The 19039-nt window shown below is 45.8% G+C and overlaps 2 protein-coding genes, 1 long non-coding RNA gene and 1 pseudogene across 4 annotated transcripts; 1 reads left to right on the top strand and 3 right to left on the bottom strand.

Annotated features, from left to right (window-relative positions):
* The first annotated feature begins 650 nt into the window (after positions 1 to 650).
* On the top strand, positions 651 to 4570 carry LOC124693604 (heparanase-like protein 3). The gene is made up of 9 exons (XM_047227084.1): positions 651 to 1224; positions 1813 to 1849; positions 1991 to 2174; positions 2305 to 2453; positions 2847 to 3074; positions 3190 to 3379; positions 3449 to 3574; positions 3813 to 3912; positions 4001 to 4570. Exons 1-9 carry the CDS (start codon positions 955 to 957, stop codon positions 4373 to 4375), a joined length of 1659 nt encoding a protein of 552 aa, XP_047083040.1. The 5' UTR covers positions 651 to 954; the 3' UTR covers positions 4376 to 4570.
* A 1141-nt stretch (positions 4571 to 5711) lies between these two features.
* Positions 5712 to 6794, bottom strand: LOC124691100 (BTB/POZ and MATH domain-containing protein 1-like). The gene has a single exon (XM_047224379.1). It carries the CDS (start codon positions 6792 to 6794, stop codon positions 5712 to 5714), a length of 1083 nt encoding a protein of 360 aa, XP_047080335.1.
* A 3920-nt stretch (positions 6795 to 10714) lies between these two features.
* On the bottom strand, positions 10715 to 11782 carry LOC124691098 (annotated as a pseudogene).
* A 2461-nt stretch (positions 11783 to 14243) lies between these two features.
* On the bottom strand, positions 14244 to 17853 carry LOC124689018. Of its 2 annotated transcripts, none has more exons than XR_006998692.1 (4): positions 17694 to 17853; positions 16085 to 16175; positions 15302 to 15477; positions 14244 to 14712 (listed from the first exon to the last, which is right to left on the bottom strand). It is a non-coding gene; the product is annotated as an uncharacterized LOC124689018 (long non-coding RNA). The 2 variants fall into 2 exon arrangements; XR_006998693.1 differs by having other exon boundaries at positions 14244 to 14709.
* Positions 17854 to 19039: the final 1186 nt, after the last annotated feature.

Genomic DNA, 19039 nt, shown 5'->3' with positions numbered 1-19039 from the left:
TTCTGGATAGCATGGGGAAGATCACGGCAGTGTTTTTACCGGATAAATTACAATTAAGCCGCAGAGGTGCATGCATGCGGCTAGCTGTACAGCACGGTTGATTGGATTCCTAGAACCTTTCTGCTCTGGTAGCTTTGTCCTGTGTTCTGTCCAGTCCATCCTCACGGCCGCCGGCCAGAGACGACGAGCTTTCCAGCTCCTCCAAAACTCCAAAGGCAGCTTCGTCAAAAGAGGTCCATGGACCATGATAAGCCACTTGCTTGAATGAAGACACCAAAAAGAAGAAAACAAACTTCCTTAATTGATTACCTGTGAATTTTCTCCAGAGCGGTAGCCACTGCTGAATTAGTACCTGCTGCTTATCATCAGTACTACTAGTCCTGGGAGTAGTACTTTATCAGCACCAACATTTTTTTTCCACAAGACCAAGTGCTAAGCACCAAGTAAGCTTGCCGCGTCTACATACATACGACACCTGAACGGTGCAAGAAAACAAAGTGTTACCGTACAAGAGGTATTGCCATTGTTGCAGGAAACTCCTTATCTCATATTTTTTGCCATTGTTGCATACTACTCCCCAAAATACCTGAATATTTGGGTATAATAATGCTGTGCTCTGCCTCCGCAATGGCCAATGCTGTAGTGTACTTTCTCTCTGTTGCCAACCTGCTCTGCCCTCTCCCTGCCTGAGCTGAGCTCCGTCCTTCCCCATATAAAGATTCCAAGCTTCTTCTCCCCACCAAACAAGCAAGCCCATTAATATCTTCCGTCTTCCCCCCAAGAAACCACCACGCCAGGCCAGAGCAGCCGCTCTCGTGAGCTTTCCCTCCCCACCGAGCTTCCTCTCGATGCCTTCCATGGCGTAGTCGGCGGCAAACAAGCCTTGCATCCACTCCTCCCAAAGGGACATTGTGTTTTTCTTTCCTCTGGTTTAGCGGCTCTTAGTTCGTCGGCATGGCGGCGGGGTTGCCTATGCAGGTGGTCGGGCTCTGCTTCTGGCTCGTCTTATCCCTCGTCGGCTGCTCCGCCGAAGTGAGCACGGCCGCTGTTGCCGCCGCCCCCGCCCCCGCCCCTGGGGGAAGCTGCGAGGCGGTGCTGGTGGACGCAAGGGCCGCCGTGGCGGAGACGGACGAGGCGTTCGTGTGCGCGACATTGGACTGGTGGCCGCCGGAGAAGTGCGACTACGGCACCTGCGCCTGGGGCCTCGCAGGCCTCCTCAACCTGGTACTTGCCTGCCTGACGTCACCCCCTCTTCCATCTCCTTCAGTTTCAGTAATTGTTGTTGGAATTAAGGAGCATATTCTTTTTACAGTAGTAATTTGTTTGTGTTTATGAGGAAGTTGCCACATTTGAATGTATTTTTTCGAAAAATGGATTTTAAACTCGGCTGTAGAATATGTAGAACACGGCAGGATTTCCGAGGATGTTTGGCTGATTATTTTTCTGCGTGTCGGCAACGGCATGGATCTTTTGGGAGGTGCGTAGGAATAGATAGGAACTCTGTCGGGCAATTTCCTGTTTTGGCCCACCAATCATGTGCATATGCAAAAGCCTAGTGCCTACTGGCCGTTAATAAACTACTAACCTGATGGCCCTTAAAAAATGGTTAAACTTCACTCAAAAGATTGACAAAGTTTCTATAACAGTACTAGTAATTCAGTTACTTCTGGCACACCCCACTATTTGTCAGTTTCCGCGGGAAACAAATTATTTTATGTGAAATCTATTTCAAAGTTTGCGTCAAATTCCTGCATCTCTCAAACATACATATGATGATTTTGACATGTGCCATGAATGCTTTCCTCCCTGCAGGATCTCTCCAGCAAAATCCTGCTGAATGCCGTGAAAGGTAAGCCACGGCCGACGCTTTCGCTTTCATGAATACTGGTACTCGTATCAATCATCAAAAACAAAATGGAAGATCATGGTATCTCTTTTGAGTGAGCTCCACGCTGCCAACCAGTTCCTGTGATCTTTTTTTCCTTTCCAGCGTTCTCCCCTATCAAGCTCCGGCTCGGCGGCTCCTTGCAGGACTTCTTGGTCTACGGCACCGGCAGCACCGGGGAGCCATGCCTTCCGTTTACCAAGAACACGTCGGCGATGTTCGGGTTTACGCGGGGTTGCCTGCCGATGCACAGATGGGATGAGCTCAATGCGTTCTTCCACAAATCTGGGTACTTTTTGGCTACGCTTGAAAACCTCAAATCAGAACCAAAAATTAAATTAAATGAATAACGAAATAAATAAATCAAGGTAAAGAAAGATTTGGACTTTATTGGCTCACTCTGTTTTTGATGATTGCAGTGCACAGATTATCTTTGGTCTGAACGCTCTGAATGGCCGGGTTCCAATGCCTGATGGCTCTTTGGGAGGGCCATGGGATTACACCAATGCAGATTCTTTCATTCGCTACACCGTCGAGAAAGGATATCATATGTATGGCTGGGAGCTTGGTATGTCCATCAACATAATCTTCATACAAACATATAGTCACAAAAAGTAGCTTTATACTTTTCTTTTGGATATTGTTCTGAAGTTACTTTACGGTAGAAAAGAAATCCTGGTAAGTGACTGAAACAAATCCTGATAAGTTTGAACAGAAGAAAACCCAGAAAAGAATGTCGGTATCGATTAGGTAATGTTGAGCTATCATCACTTGTACAAAAGCAAGGGAATGATCATAAATGATGCTTACCTTGGCTTTCCTGCATGCGTCAATGTACAAAAGGGTTACTTTTCGGAAACATCCAGCACTTCACTTTCCAAAGTTTTGCTTAATAATCAATCTTTCTAAGCAGTACCTTTTGGACATTGTGTTTTCGGAACTTAATGTGCTTTCATTGTAGGAAACGAACTCGGTGGCACTGGAGTTGGAGCTCGAATTGACGCCGACCAATATTCTGCGGATGTGATCACTCTGAACCAAATTGTTGGCAAAGCCTACCAAGGATCAAAACCACTGGTAATCGCTCCAGGAAGCTTCTTTGATGCAGCTTGGTTCACCGAGTTTGTCGGCAAAACAAAGCCAAACCAAGTGGATGTCATCACTCATCATATCTACAATTTAGGCCCTGGTATGCTCGCCATAACTGACCATCGATTTGACACATGAATTGGAAAAAAAATTATTCGAAACGTGAATTGGAAACTTGGAATCTGCATGAATGAATACAATTATGGATGTATCAGGTGTGGACACGCATCTGATTGACAAGATTCTCGACCCATCTTACCTTGATGGCGAGGCAAGCACGTTTAGTAGTCTCCAGGGAATACTAAAGTCTGCAGGGACGTCCGCTGTCGCGTGGGTTGGCGAAGCTGGAGGGGCTTACAACAGTGGCCACCACCTTGTGACTGATGCTTTCGTGTTCAGTTTCTGGTAAGCCACGATCAGAAATTGAAGTTACAGTCTGAATTCTGAAGTAGTATTGACATGGTGATGTTTCAGGTTCCTGGATCAGCTCGGCATGTCAGCAAAGTATGACACAAAGAGTTATTGCAGGCAAACCTTGGTTGGAGGGAACTACGGCCTGCTCAACACAACAACATTTGAACCAAATCCTGATTATTACAGGTAAACTGACATGCCCAATTTCCTGAAAGTGCGTGCAGCAAGAGAAATTACTGCTCTTTTATCCCAAGGCGGCGTATGCCCAGACATGCAGAATTTTCCAATTGTTAGAATCTAGCAGCACATACTTGGTGTCCAAGCTAGGAATTGGATCCATCCACTGAATGCAACCTTGTAGAGTGAAACATGGTGCCAAACTTGCCATCTTCGTGCAACTTATTCCTGCCTTTTTTTTCTGCAGTGCTTTGCTATGGCATCGTCTCATGGGAACCAAGGTTCTCTCCACGACATTCAATGGCACAAATAAGATCCGTGCTTATACACATTGTGCCAGAGATTCGGTAACTAGCCCGGGCAATTCATGGTCCCCTTTCATTCTGGCACCGCCTAAATGATCCAAGCTTAACTTATCCCTTTAAATCTTTCTAGGAAGGGATCACCCTACTTCTGATCAACCTCAGTGGCAACAGCACAAACCATATCTATGTGACGAGCGAGGGCGCACATGAGGACATGCATCCATACAGCTCAAAGGAGCACAGAAGTTTCAGACGCATTCCAAAGCTCAGCGAAGCAGCTAAGCTGACAAGAGAGGAATACCACCTCACCCCCAAAGATGGGAACCTGCAGAGCCAACATATGCTGCTCAACGGCAACGTGTTGGCTACCGATGCCAATGGAGGCATCCCCAAGCTAGAGCCTGTGCAGGTGGAGGGAACGCAGCCCATAACCGTGGGTCCTTACTCCATTGTGTTTGCTCACATCCCCAGCTTCTATGCTGCTGCCTGTAGGAAGATTGTTTGATTGGTTTTGGTGAGAGATGATTCTGCTATCATAGGTTAGAGCAAGTGTTGGTGAGAAGCAAAGCATGCTCACCTGCAAATGAAGTAAGCTGTAAGGCTGAAATGTTTGTGATTCATTGTTGTTTCATGAAACGAAATGTTAAGAAACTTTGTGTGCACACAAAAGGAAATGAAAAGGAAAAAATGATTTCTATTTTTTTTATTCCACTGTCATTTTGGATAGAGAAAAGGCACAAGAAAGACAGGTTGACAGGATTTATCTTAAATTTAGAACAGACAAACTTCCAGGAAATTGGTAGATACGAAATAATAAAACTGTACATCAGTAGCTATAATCTCTCATGCTTTCTGTCATATGAACTGAGAGCAAATCAGGCAAATCCATGCTATAGATAAAAAATAATTGGCTTACTGCTGGCCACTGAATATCGACTTACAGTTCCACAGGTAGCCTGTACCATATGCCATTAAAAGAAAATGCTGGATGTTCAAAGTTTCTACTGAGCTAGCATCCCATGGCCGCCATGAAAATTCCTGGTATGGCGATTGCCCTTTATCAACGTGGCAGCTCTACTGGAAACAGAAGTGAAATATGAACAGGTATTCATATATCCTTTTGATGCAGACTGATTTTCATGATTTGACAGTGAGTTTTCATGATGCCCCTGTTCCCAAATCACCACATCCTCATGTATGTGTATTGATTATTATTTCCATCTAGTGTCAACCTTGAGTTTTGACGCACAAGGGCAAGTCAAAAGGGAGAAATTACAAGACTGATGTTGATGCGATGATCAAGCTATCTGATACAAACTACTTGTTGATCAACAGGCAGAATATAGGAGAGACTATTTGACATCTCCTTGGAAAATAGAAAGCACGACATGTTTTACATTACTATGTATGCAAGAAAGGTAAGTATAAGCAGATAACTAACAGTTACATGCCCAGTGGAAGTTCAGTCAGAAAATCTACCAGAAAAATGGCTATCCATGATAAATTCGCTAGGATGCCCTTGCTGAAACAATGTAATACTGCTACTTTGTATCTCTTTACAAAGTGAGCACAGAATAAATCATGTAATACAAGAACCAAGTGATAAGAACAGACGTCAATGAGATTAAGAAACCATGGAGTGTCCATTGGTAAAAGAAGAGCAATATATCATGACAAAGATCTGCAAGCCATGGGCTAGCATTGCCCAAACCTGAGCATCCTATGCCCTCCGATTCCAATGTACTTTCTGGTGAATTGACACATTTGCAGAGATGCAATGAACTGACAAAAACATAGCCAAAATGTGGCTAAATAAATAGTCTAACAACATTCAGTATCCGTCACTCAACTAATGCGCAGGACATGGTGATCACCTCGACCATAAGAGAAGGGCAACTCTTGCTCAGATGCTGGAAGCCGTCAGTGGCCACGACCGCCCTCAGATTCGCTGGAGCGGCGAGAAAACTGAAGCACGCCTTCTTCAAGCCCACACAATGGTGCTGCTCGGCTAGCGCCAAGATGATCGCCGCCGAGCCCACATTTATGTACTGGCACAGCTTCTCCTCGCAGATCAGCTTCAGCCGCTCCATCCCATACCTGTCTGCTGCGACAAGCAGATGCTGGTACGTGAAGTCTTCATCTTCCTTCCGCGGCTTCGGCAATGAGCCCGTGTACACAAAATGGAGCAACGCCTTGAACACCTCTGCATTCATGTCTTCTATGCGCACCACGACGCCAGCGGCATTTCCCTCCACCATCTGTCCGAAGAGCTCGGCGCTGAAGACCGAGGAGTGGGCGGCGAGCACGCACCGGTGCGCCACAATCGTCTCGCCGCCAACCTCGAACACCACGTCGGCGCCCTTCTCGGTCTTGAGGAGCTCGCCGAAGTGCCAGCGCAGGTCGCAAGGAGGCACGGAGACGAATGCCGGGGCGTCGTCCGACGCCCCCCGGTAGTTGTGGACGACGACGATGTCGCACCGGATGGTGAACGAGTCGTCCATCAGATGCCTGGACCTCTCCAGGCGCTCCCTCTTGATGAACATCGCGTGCAACGAGGCGGTCCGGGAAGGGAACCTTTCCACCGGCGCCGACGCCAGCGCCGCCACGTTCTCCGGTTCCTCGGCCTCGCCGGCGATGCAGAAATCGTACTGCGCCTTCACCGCATCGAAAACATCTTCGTCGAGGTTCAGCGACAGGGATACGTAGTCCGCCACCGCCGCGCGAGCACCGTTGGGGTAGTAGTCGATGCTCCAGCGGTGGCCGCAGATGGTGAAGGCGCTGGACCTCACGAACTCGCCGGTGGGAATGCCCTTGGTCCGGGAGTACCCGTGGATCGTGAGGAGGTGGTACCCGCTCGCCGTGTCGGCCACGATGGCGGACGAGGACATCGACAGCGTGTCGTTCACGATGGCGGACGAGGACATCGACGGCTTGCCCCATGCGCCGGCGGGCGACATTGCCAGCAACTGCTCCGCTGAATTTGGGCTTTAGGGTTTAGCGCAACCGGCGAAAGGGAAGTAACAGAGGAAGGAAATGAAGCAGATGGCTCCGGCGGTGGGAATATTCGCCCCCGCCAATCAAATTTTCTTTTTTTAATGGCATAGATTACGGAATTTCAGATCTGATTTCATGTTAAGGAAACAAATTAAGGTTATGTTCAAAAAAAGGAAACAGTTAAGGTTGGGAAAAATCAGCGCTGCAAAAACAAAAAAATTACACCAAACGCCTCAATCGAGGCCGTGAAAGACTCACAAGATGTCAAACCTGATTCTTGATGTTAAAACCACGCCCTTGGTTTGATTGCTGGGGGCATGGTAGTAGCAAAATAGTCAAAATAATCATGTACGTTGAGGGTAGGAAGAAGCCATGGCCCCAAATATGAAAGTTTACCTTTTTTTTTTTGCCGAGAAAAACTAATAGAAGTCACATAACTTGTCAGGAAAAGTTAAGAAGTTATAGTATGTACCTGACCACAAAGGACATTTTTTGTTTTGCAAATTTCACAAGTGCGTGTTCAGGTGTTCTAATCATCTGATGTATGATTTTTTTGTCTTCATTTTCTTAAACTTCTGCATAGAATCTTCCTCAAGTCTCTTTTCATATGAACCCAATATAGGATTACGATTCTTTCGTATATTGGCCTCCTGTTGTGAATGACCACTACACGGTAAGCCCGCATTTGTGACCCCATTACAAGTCGAAGTTTACAATGCTTCATTAATTCTAGAAAATTGTAATAAGATTAGGTTGTGAAAAAAGACTACACTGACACTTATTGCAGAAAACTAGGGTTTAGGCACATGGACAAATACACAAGAAACAGTGAGTGCTGAAATCTACTTGCTCCGTCCGTTTATTTGTCAATCTGCAATTCCAACTCAATCTTCAGGTCAGAGTGGTCGATGATCTGAAAGCACATCACAAAATAACAGTTCGTAAATGAGTCCAATGAATAATAGATGGCAGTACATAACAAGTCCAGCAGTACATGAAACAGCAATATATAGTTCTGGAATGCTAAATACGGTACTGCTTATTTCCTTTGAGAAAACTCAAAAAGATTTGTGCCTCTTCGTATTGGATAGTGAAGAAGAACAAAGGTTAATCAAAAAGGGTACAGTACAAAATTCAACACAAAAGATAGAAAAAGATCAGCGTACCTCCCAATCATCTGGGAGCACAACGTGCAAACCAAGCCACCCGCGAGCTCAGTCCCGTGCTTCGGTTTTGATCAACAGAAGCAGCGAAGAAACACTCGGCTAGGCCATATTAAGGTGCAGTCGTTCCAGTGCTTCCAAAGCATCCATGCAGTCAGGAGCACAATGCCAGCCAGACCCTTCCGCGCCGCCTTTACCTTCAGCTGCTTGGCCTTGAACCATCAATTCAGGAACGTGTCGCCATCCTCCGGAGGGTTGCAAGTACGGAGTAGCATTGATCCAGAGCGCTCATGCCAGACCTGACGCGCAAAGGGGAAGTCCACTATCAAGTGCACGGTCTCAAACCCTGATCACACCGGCACATGATCAAGGCCATGGAGAGCCATCCTCTAGGAGGTCCAGCAACGATCAACACTAGTCAGCCAGTAAACATAATTTTTAAATGAGGTGTGGAGAACACATTGGTTAACAGCATAACCACATAAGCTAATTGGGTCAGTGTTGTATCTTTGATAAGAACGTTAAGCATAAGATCAGTTTTGTACTGTCACAGGATCTTCTAATGACAATGCGGGATCCCTTGCATACCCTTCTTCTTCCAATACCTCAGTTAATGCTTGCCGAAAGGCTTCAACTGAAATCGTACTTTGAGATTCTACTTCTGCTCATAACTTGAAGAAAATGCATAATGCAGAAAGGGGTGCAAATGACAGTAAAAACTTTTTATAACAAATTTTCAGGGATAACAAAGGCGTAATGATATACACACAACATATCATCTGGATACTGAACTCTTAACTACTCACGAATGAGTTCGTAATAGTTCTATACTTTGAACTAATAGTGAAAAGGATCTGTTAAATTGTGTAATACATGTGAACAGCATATGCATTTGCACTGCAAAGAATGCTGCTTCGAACATTTTTAGGTTTGAAGAAACCTACAATTAAGTGTCAGTCCCCCCATCAGAAAAGAAGTTACAGTCACTTGATGTGTTTTTGATCTAAGGATGCCATTTATTTGAAGAGGAAACAATGAAACTGTCATAATTGTTTTTATTGTTTAACAAGTTACATGCAAGTTGATGTACTACGCAGTGAAATACATGATTTTCATGAAATTAGAACCCCACTTTGTTTGTCTGACATGGATGACCCTGTTAGGTTTCAATACGGTCCTTGAAGATTACTTTCCCCTGCCATCAATGTCTACACCTTAAATATCAATGCTCAATAAAAAACCAAAACCAAGTCGATACAATCAAATAAGTTATCATGACAACCAAGGAGTCCATATAACAACCTATAATAGTATTGAAGAGAAACAAGAAGGAAATAGTGACATTCAAACATAAGCATTACCTTCAATCTTTTGCTGAAGGCTGGAACCTGCGCTGAGAAGCGAAACATAGCTTTGACATTCAAACTTTCAGGTAATTAAAGGAAAAAGTGTTGTATTCTTCTTGCACTGCATGTCACCAACCACAAACGCATGCTCTTTTTTTCCAAGGAACACAATATTTATGCTGCTTTGATAATATAATAGGAAAAAATAAATTGCACAGCAGTAGCTAGAAGCGCATACATTTTCTGACATAAGAAACTGAGAAAATCAGGCTAACCCATTGCTATTAACAAAAGTTAGTTGGCTTATTGCTGGCTACTGAAGGCTGACTTACAATTCCTCAGATAGCCTTGAACACAGGCAGAACATGGAAAGGAAATGTTGGATGCTTTAAATTTTCCAAACTGAGATAACATCTTATCATCCTCATGCAAATTCCTACAATTACTCTTAACAAAACGTGGCAACTCGACCGGTAAAAAATAGAAAATTGTTTACCTTAACAGGTACCTGACACTTGTTCGTGACAGCAACTATCTCAGAAGCAAACTAATTTTCATGATTTTGCAAGAAATTTTCATGACGCCCCTTTGTTCCCAAATTATCACATCCTCAAAAGTATGGTGTATTGATTGTTATACCATGTCCTGTATAATCCCTTGGTAATAAATCTGTTTTTTCTTCATTTCCAACTAGTGTCAACCCTGAGATTTGATTCATGAGGATACAGTGAAAGGGAGAAATTTACATGACTAGTGTAGATGGAATGATCAAGCTATCTGATAACAAAGTACTTTGCTTAACAGGCAAAGTAGATAAAAGACTGTTGTGACATCTCCTTGAGAAAGGCAAATCATATGCATGGAAAATAGTATTAACCAGATAATTAACACTAACATGCCCAGTGGAGTTTCAATCAGCACACTACCTGAAAAATAGCCATGTTATAAATTGGCAAGGATGTCTTTGCTCACATCTCCATAGAAAGACAGGGTAAATGGGATCGTGTACCACAAGAAGTATGTGATAATAACAGGAGTTAACAATGTTCCGAAACCATTGCTAAAACAGGAGCAATATAGCACGACAAAGACCTGGAAACAATGAGCTATCATTACCCAGCAACCGAGCACTCCATTGCACTTCCTGGTTAATAAGCACCGTTGCAAAAATTCAAAAAAAATGGATGCAATGAACTGACAAACAGGGTCAAAATGTGGCAAATTTTTGCATCTCGGTCATTAATTAGGATAGATGCAGACATATAATAGTAAGACGGCTACCTGATTACGTAAGTCTAAATGATTCACAATTGCTGTAACACTGGCCCACCCATCTCTCAGCTAAGACGCCAAGGACATCGCGACAATCTCAATCATAAGGGAAGGGCAGCTCTTACTCAGATGCTTGAATCCGTCAGTGGTGACAACAGCCTTCAAATTCGGCGGAGAGCCTAAAAAATCAAAGCACGCCTTCTTCAGCCCCTCACAATGGTGCTGGTCGGCTAGGGCCAAGATGGTCGCCACCGTGCCCACATCGATGTACTCGCACAGCTTCCCCTCACAGATCAGCTTCAGACGCTCCATGTTGTACCTGTCCGCTGCGACGAGCAGGTGCTGGTAGGTCACGTCTTCGTCTTCCATCTGCATCTCCGGCAATGAGCCCGTGTACGCGAAGTGGAGCAACGCCTTGAACACCTCTGCATCCATGTCTTATATGCACACGACACCAGAGGCATTGCCCTCCTTCATCGGCCCGAAAAGCTCAGCTCTAAAGACCGAGGAGCGTGCGGCAAGCACGCAGCGGTGGGCAGCGACGGTCTCGCCGCCGATCTCGAACACCATGTCAGCGCCCTTCTCGGTCTCGAGGAGCTCTCCCAGATGCCGGCGCAAGTCGCACGGGGGCACGGAGACAAAGGCCGCTGCGTGCTCCTGTGCGCGGCAACCGTGGACGACGAGGATGTCGCACCGGATGGTGAACGAATCGTTCCTCAGATGATTGGAGCTCTCCAGGGACTCCCTTTTGACGAAGCTCATGTAGAACGAGCAGCTCCGGGAGGGGAAGTTGTACACCGGTTCCAATGCCAGCGACGTCACTTGCTTCGCATCCTCCTCCTCGCCGGCGAAGCAGATGTTCCACTTCGCCTTCACCGCCGTCGGGGCATCTTCGTCCAGGGTTAAGCCGAGGGATACGTATTTCGCGTGCTCGGAGCTTATTCCGTTGGGGTAGTAGTCGATGCGCCAGCGATGGCCGCCGATGGTGAAGGGGAGGGACTTGGCACACTCTCCGGTGGGGATGGTCTTGGTGCCGGAGTACCCGTGGATAGTGACAAGGTGGTGCCCGCTCGCCATGTCGGCCACGATGGTGGACCTCGAGGTCTTCCGGCCGTCGCCGGCGCCGGCGGACGACATTGCCGGTCTACTCCGTGGAATTCTGAGCTCGGAGGCTTTGGCTAGGGTTTAGCGCTGCCGGCGTAAGGGGAGAATTGGAGGCGCTGGACCTCACGAACTCGCCGGTGGGAATGCCCTTGGTCCGGGAGTACCCGTGGATCGTGAGGAGGTGGTACCCGCTCGTCGTGTCGGCCACGATGGCGGACGAGGACATCGACAGCGTGTCGTTCACGATGGCGGACGAGGACATCGACGGCTTGCCCCATGCGCCGGCGGGCGACATTGCCAGCAACTGCTCCGCTGAATTTGGGCTTTAGGGTTTAGCGCAACCGGCCGGACGAAAGGGGAAGAAGTAATAACAGAGGAAGGAAATGATGAAGATGGCTCCCGGCGGTGGGAATATTCGCCAATCAAATTTTCTTTTTTTAATAGCATAGATTACGGAATTTTAGATCTGATTTGATGTTAAGGAAACAAATTAAGGTTATGTTCAAAAAAGGAAACAATTAAGGTTGGGAGAAATCAGCGCTGCAAAAACAAAAAATTACACCAAACGCCTCAATCGAGGCCGTGAAATACTCACAAGATGTCAAGCCTGCTAGTATTTGCTTCTTGATGCTAAAACCACGCCCTTGGTTTGATTGTTGGGGGCATGGTAGTAGCAAAATATTGTCAAAATAATCATGTACGTTGAGGGTAGGAAGAAGCCATGGCCCCAAATATGAAAGTTGACCATTTTTTTGCCGAGAAAAACTAATAGAAGTATCATAACTTGTCAGGAAAAATTAAGAAATTATAGTAAGTACCTGACCACAAAGGACTTTTTTTTTGTTTTGCAAATTTCACAAGTGCGTGTTCAGGTGTTCCGATGTATGATTTTTTTTCTTCATTTTCTTAAACTTCTGCATACGATCTTCCTCAAGTCTCTTTTCATATGAACCCAATATAGGATGGAAAATGATTGAATCCCCCCGGGGGATCGAGCGTGTTGCAACCTCCGCCTCCAGGTCGCGCCACGTGCCTGCACGGGCCCACCACCGACCCACCTCCTTCCTATCTCTTTGTTCTTCGTTCACATTTCCTGGCAGCGCCGCCCCAATTCCCCATCCCACCAGCCTCTCCCTCCCGCGTTCCGTGCCGCCGGCCGTTTTCTCGCCGCCGGTTGGTGCGCCGTCGAGGCCTCCATCTCCGCCGCCATCCCCTACTTTTTTTCCACGTGCATCCGGCTACCATCGCGCCATCCCCTACTTAATCTCGCCCACTGGCGGGGCCCCTTCTCCCGTATGCGCCGCTGCCGGTGGAGGTCTCCGGCGTCCCCGCGTGCCGCTGCTCCGGTGCTCCCCATCATCTAGTCCCCCACAACTTCAGAACGATGCCATCACGCGCAAATGGTGGTGCTGCCCGCGCGGATGGTGGTGATGGAGTGGGAAGCGGCAGTAGGCTGGTGATGCTACGAGCTCGGGTTGTGCCTTTGCGCCGCCGCCCTCTAGTCCTGGTTGACTGCCTTTGCGCCGTTGCGTGTGAGTCTGCCTCCCTGGATGTCCGAACCATAGTGCTACTATTAGCCAACTTGTGTGCTACCAACGCTAGCCGGGGAAGCTACAGATGGCATTGCACGTTGCTACCGTATGGGATCCTGATTTGGGGACTTTGCTCCGTCACCTACATAGATATATACTTTCTGCTATTTTTGCTGCCTCGAAGTGCTGTGAAGCCGCGATGCTACAATAGTGTACTTTTGTGCTACAATTGTTATACTGTTTTGCTACTTTTAGTATAAAATTATGCTATGATGTCTCCGATGAGTTTGGGTTTGCTACAATAGCACAACTTTTTTGCTACGAGGTCTCCGGCGAAGTCTTCGGCAAGGTCTCCGGTGAGATCTAGGTTGATGTCTCCGACGAGATTTTTTTTGCTACAATATCATAATTTTTTTGCTACGCGGGGTCTCCGGCTAGATTCCGGTGAACTCAGCCTTATTTCATGGACGAACCGTTTTTTGCTACATGAGGTTGCTGCCGGGGTATTTATTTTGCTGCCGGGGGTGTTCTTTTGCTACATACAAATCTGACCGTACAAGATGTCGATCCGACGACTGGGGACCCGGGGGCTGGGGAATCAGATCCCCCGGGGGACGCCCAGCACTTTCCATATAGGATTATGATTCTTTTGTATATTGGCCTCCCGGGGGTGTTCTTTCACAGGAATGGCGATGGAAAACCATGAAATAGTTAGAGCAGCTCGCGGTCAATTGTTATGTTGATTATTCTAGGAAGCCAAACAATGTTCAGGCACTATGTTACATTTTAGAGCAGCTAGCGATGAATTGCAGCAATATACAAACAAGCTAGCTCAAGACAAGAATAACCAATGACAATTAGGGTTTTTCTTTAAAAAACAAAAGTACTAGTTCAGCTAATTAACCAATTAAAGTTTATTCTACAATAGTCTTCAAAATTTAGCCATGAACTTTGCACTATTTTGAACATCCAGGCCACAATTCAGATAGAAAATAGTAAAAGTACATACCAGCACAGCCATAGAGACATTCAAACACACAAATCCAACTTGGGCTCACAATCCAAATAGAAACTCGACTGTATTTTGACTATCTACTACCACATGTGTCACAGGAGCATACATGTCGACTCGCACAACACACACACATGGCCGTGGCATGGAAGCCATGACACAAAACTACAAGGAGGAGCTTATAGGACTAGGAGCACGTACCATACGGTTGTACAAAAAGCACAACACTGACGGTGCCGTGGTTGTCGTGCACTGAGGCCACCACCATCACAAGGCAGTAGGACCACATGAGGCAGCGGGTTTGCGCTTCCCACCGATGCCAATGTTGACACCAATGACAATCATATGGCTATTCGCAATGCACTTTGCTTCCTGGGAGGTGTCGCAACTCTCCTCTGTTACCTCCACCGAAGGATCTCCTTGTTGGAAACATAAGAAAAACATGAAGTGTTAGGACGTGATTCACCATTCTAGTTGTATCCAACACAAGACCGTGAGTGAAGGATGTGTTCACGAGAAAGCGAGATCTACTATGCATGGCTTGGACTATCTACTAACAATACATGCCATTCATATTGTCTACCTAAATTAAGTGCATTTTGCAGACAAGTTTTGACACCTTTGAATTACAGGAATAAGACAATAGTAAAGGAGACTATAAATAGCACCAGATTCAGACTACAAATAGCACTAGACCGAGACTACAAATAGCACCAGGTTGATACTAAAATAACAACAGATTGAGACTACAAATCCACATAAAAACACATAGAAAACACTAAAGGATTTTTTCAATGATAGTTAAAAGTTTCAGGTACTCAAAACAGGTCTAGCTTTGGTATTTTACTAGAGCCAATATCTAAAATATTTTTTCCTTCTAGACCAAACATGATCCCTTAGTATGACATGACCGCAATAAGCCTTAAACCAAAAGCATTAGGGGACTACTCTTGACTACTTGCAAGTGTTGTAAATCATAATTCCACGCATAAAAGATATGCAGCTCACATTAAAAGGCAGGTTTCCCATCAGTAACAATGATATTGTCCGTGGTTTGTACGCCACGCCGTCCATGGATCAACTACACCAAAATTATTGAGTGGTTTTGCACCATTGCTCTCTGCCGTCTTCTAGGTTTGTGATGACCATTGATATCCATGGTGACAACCTTGGCAAATTAATATCTGCAAGGTATCAGCAATAGCATCAGAATGCATAATCTTAATGAGCCTTCCTAAAAGTGAGAGCAATACGTGAGACAAACGATTAACACCTGAATGATGTACAAGAAGTTACTAGTAAACATGAACAATATTTGTAAATGAGCACTTGAAACAAAAACTGTACTTCTCACTTGCATCTGTCAAGTTTATTATTCTAGTTCTAGACACTATGCAACAACATATCTCCAGAAGGGCAAAACAAAATGTGAGTTGTCTGCTACAAACCAAAGGAGAAAATCAACCTAGAAGGCTGAAACAGAGAAGATATGGAGAGAAGAAGTGCATTTGAACTTAAAAGAGATTCGAGTAGGGAAAAATAGATCTTTAGCACAACCTCCATAAAATCAGCAATACCATTTTGAAGATGTTAAGCAAAAAAGCAACTTGAGGAGTTACAATACATCTACAAGCAATATTCCAAAACAAATTATGAATGTTTAAAAATAACAAAGATATATTTAAATACCTATCTAACGGATTTGGGATGGCACGTAAAAGGACCCAACAAGTAAAATATTATCGCATAGTTTAGGTCCTACAGAAGCTACTGCAAGAAGATCGCTCAGACCTAGGCAAAGGGTCCCAGGCCGGGTCTTCCAGCTCCCAAGTGATGCATTCAGACAGCTACATGTCCCAGCTATCATGTAGCCTCCGATATCCTTGCACAAGAAAGAAACATGATGGTCAGCTCTACAGGCAGCAATCATGCATCTACTACAGCCTAGCAAGTCTGTTTTCTCAAAATGTGTAAAGTAACCGTCACGGTTTTCTACTATCATTAAATATGAATGTTAACAAGTCGATATTGTCCTACATGGACTTATCATTCAGCAAATCTGCTCACAAGCAATAGCAGCTTACATGTTTTGACCAAGCGTACATAATGAGAACGCATAAGAATATGTATATGTGATCTTGCTTTGTCACAAAAACGAAAATGCATCTAAACTCAAAAGTCCAAACGCGGGCAAGAAAATGATACAAACCTGTAATATTCTAATTGGGTCTGGGAGGACACATTCAGGCGCACAATGACTAGAAGAACAGAATTGTGATACACATGAATTAGAAATATACAGTAGTGTATAAATCAAGCTACCAATTGAGGAATAAGATTATCTAGAACATTAATTAGTGGTCCTGAATTAATGAAGTTGAGAAACTCCGAAATATTTTTCTAGTTCACTACTTGATAATGTATCATCAATTAAGCATACACCGGTGTAAGCAACAATCCTAGTCATTCACCAAAAGAGATCACCATTAAAGTTGAAGCTTATGGATCGATCCCGAAGCCCGACACTCAACAGCTCAACCTCCAGGGTACACACAAGCTGAATTATATACTGTTAGGTCCAAATTATCTACTCCGTACAAACTTATTTGCACAAACTATTTTGATGCATGGGGAGCAGCAGAAAGAGCACACATTGATCACAAAAGGCATCAGGAAGCATACCTTACTAGGAGCTCACATGTGTCCTGGAGCCAAAAACAAAAATTGCAGCTATGATGTCGTTTTCATATGAATGATAAGCATAACATTCATGAACTGCACTCAGTCTACAGTCTGCAATTTTCTCGAGTCCAGAACAATGATACATCTCTTTAAGTGCAAAATTTTGTGTGACGATATGAACACACCATAACCAATATACTGCTCCTCTCTATTGACGCTTCGGTTATATGAGAGTCAGCGCAAATCCTAGTATGCTTGGTGTGCATGGTGTATGTTCTAAATTACAATACAAGAGTATCCTGCCTCCATCTGAAGTTGTATTACACTATCCAAGGTTCGGGAAAGCGGAAAAAAGAGTCGCCTATGCGCGCTAAAGCGCAATGCGGAGGCCTTCCGCATCGATTGCATAAGCGCTTAAGCAGAAAAAAGAGGGGAAAAGCGCCGCTTATGCACGCTGAAGCGCTAACCGGAATGCCACCACACCGATTACGCATAACGCTTTCTTGAACCTTGATACTATCATCACATTCTGGACCGCTCCCTTTTGTCAATTTTTATAGTCCTAGTACCAAGTATTCCTTTGACATTACAGTATGCATAGTGTCGCTAGACAAGTCCGAAACTAGGAAAAATGAAACCCCACCAGCCGGTATAACCGTACCAGGACCATCAGCAATAGAGAAACGGACTTGAGGTAATGCGATACCGCATTGCTCACCTGCATGCTGCTTCAGTGGCTGGGCTCTGTCAGCACCAGTCCGTCATCTTCGATGTCGCTGAGCAGCAGCAGCAGCAGGTCTTCCTTTCTGTCGAGGTGACGGCAGCGCACCTGGAGGAACCAGGACAGCCGGATCTTGCCGGCCGGGAGCAGCAGGAGGCGGGCCACGCCGCACAGCCAGTCAGCGAGGGAGATGATGGTCCTGGAGAAGCTATGCGGCGCTGGCTGGAAGGACCTGCGGTAGCATTCCACAGGCCAGTCGTCGTGCCGTGGCGCCGCCGGAAACGCCCAGTAACGCGCGCGGCGGTGCAGAAAAAGGAGGTCCCTTCACCTCCCCTCCTCCTTTGCCGCGCGCCGGTAGGCACTGGCGGGTCAAGGCAGGGAGGAGGGTTCCAGGTCGCGCGTGGTGGTAGGAGAAGAACGCCCCATCGTCCCCACCGGCGCGAGGCGGGGACCGCAGAAGCGCGGCCTCGTTGACGTTGGAGGCGAGCAACAGGTCGGCCTCCTTGTCGCCGGACCGGAACGACGACGATGGGGGCCAGCCGTGCCTCGTAAGAGGTCTGGTTCGTCGCCAACGGCGGTAGGCATGGGCGGCGCTAGGGTTTGCTTGTTTTAGCGCGAGCGATTGGAGGCGTGGGTAGGGGAATCGGCGGGCGGAGCTGTGGTGGCCGACGAGCAGCAATGGCTGGAAAGAATGGCCGGGCGGGGCTGCGACGGGATGTGGGTAGGCGAACAAAATTGAACGCCGGCAAAATGTAACTCGCGAACTCTAGTAGGTGAGCACTGATTATCTCCGTAAAATCCTCCTCCCACCTTTCTACAAGCTGCAAAATCGATGCATTGGCTGTAGCCGTCGGGTTTAATTTAGGGGGAGGAAAACGAGATTGGGAGACTTAACTACCTCTGAATTATCTTATACTAGTGCTAGTACTGATGGAATATCTAAAAACCACATCCGGGCCTATCACAAAAATATAAGGAATTGTGCATGCTTAGAAACTTGTGGTTTGTCACTTGCGTATATAAAGTTCAATTACATTGCTCCTAAGAGCAAGTTTAATAGTATAGTCACATTTCTTGCTTATATAACCACGTGTCATATCATTTAGTAATTAACATAGAGCCAACATGTATAATAGTGAGTTATAATCATGTATTACTTTATCAATGGATGGTCCACATTTCACTCTCACAAAGTCGTTTCAGAAGCACGTCGTTAGAAGTCAGCTCTTGCATGAGAGCCCACTCCTCTTCTCTTTCCTCCAACTAAGCATGAATATATTATTTTAACCCTTATAGCCAGCTGATTAGGATTTATTATACTTGCTCTAAACGAGCAAAATAAA

The sequence above is a fragment of the Lolium rigidum genome, chromosome 2 (genome assembly GCF_022539505.1).
Source record: "Lolium rigidum isolate FL_2022 chromosome 2, APGP_CSIRO_Lrig_0.1, whole genome shotgun sequence".
NCBI lineage: Eukaryota > Viridiplantae > Streptophyta > Magnoliopsida > Poales > Poaceae > Lolium > Lolium rigidum.
This window is presented reverse-complemented; position numbering and strand designations above follow the sequence as displayed.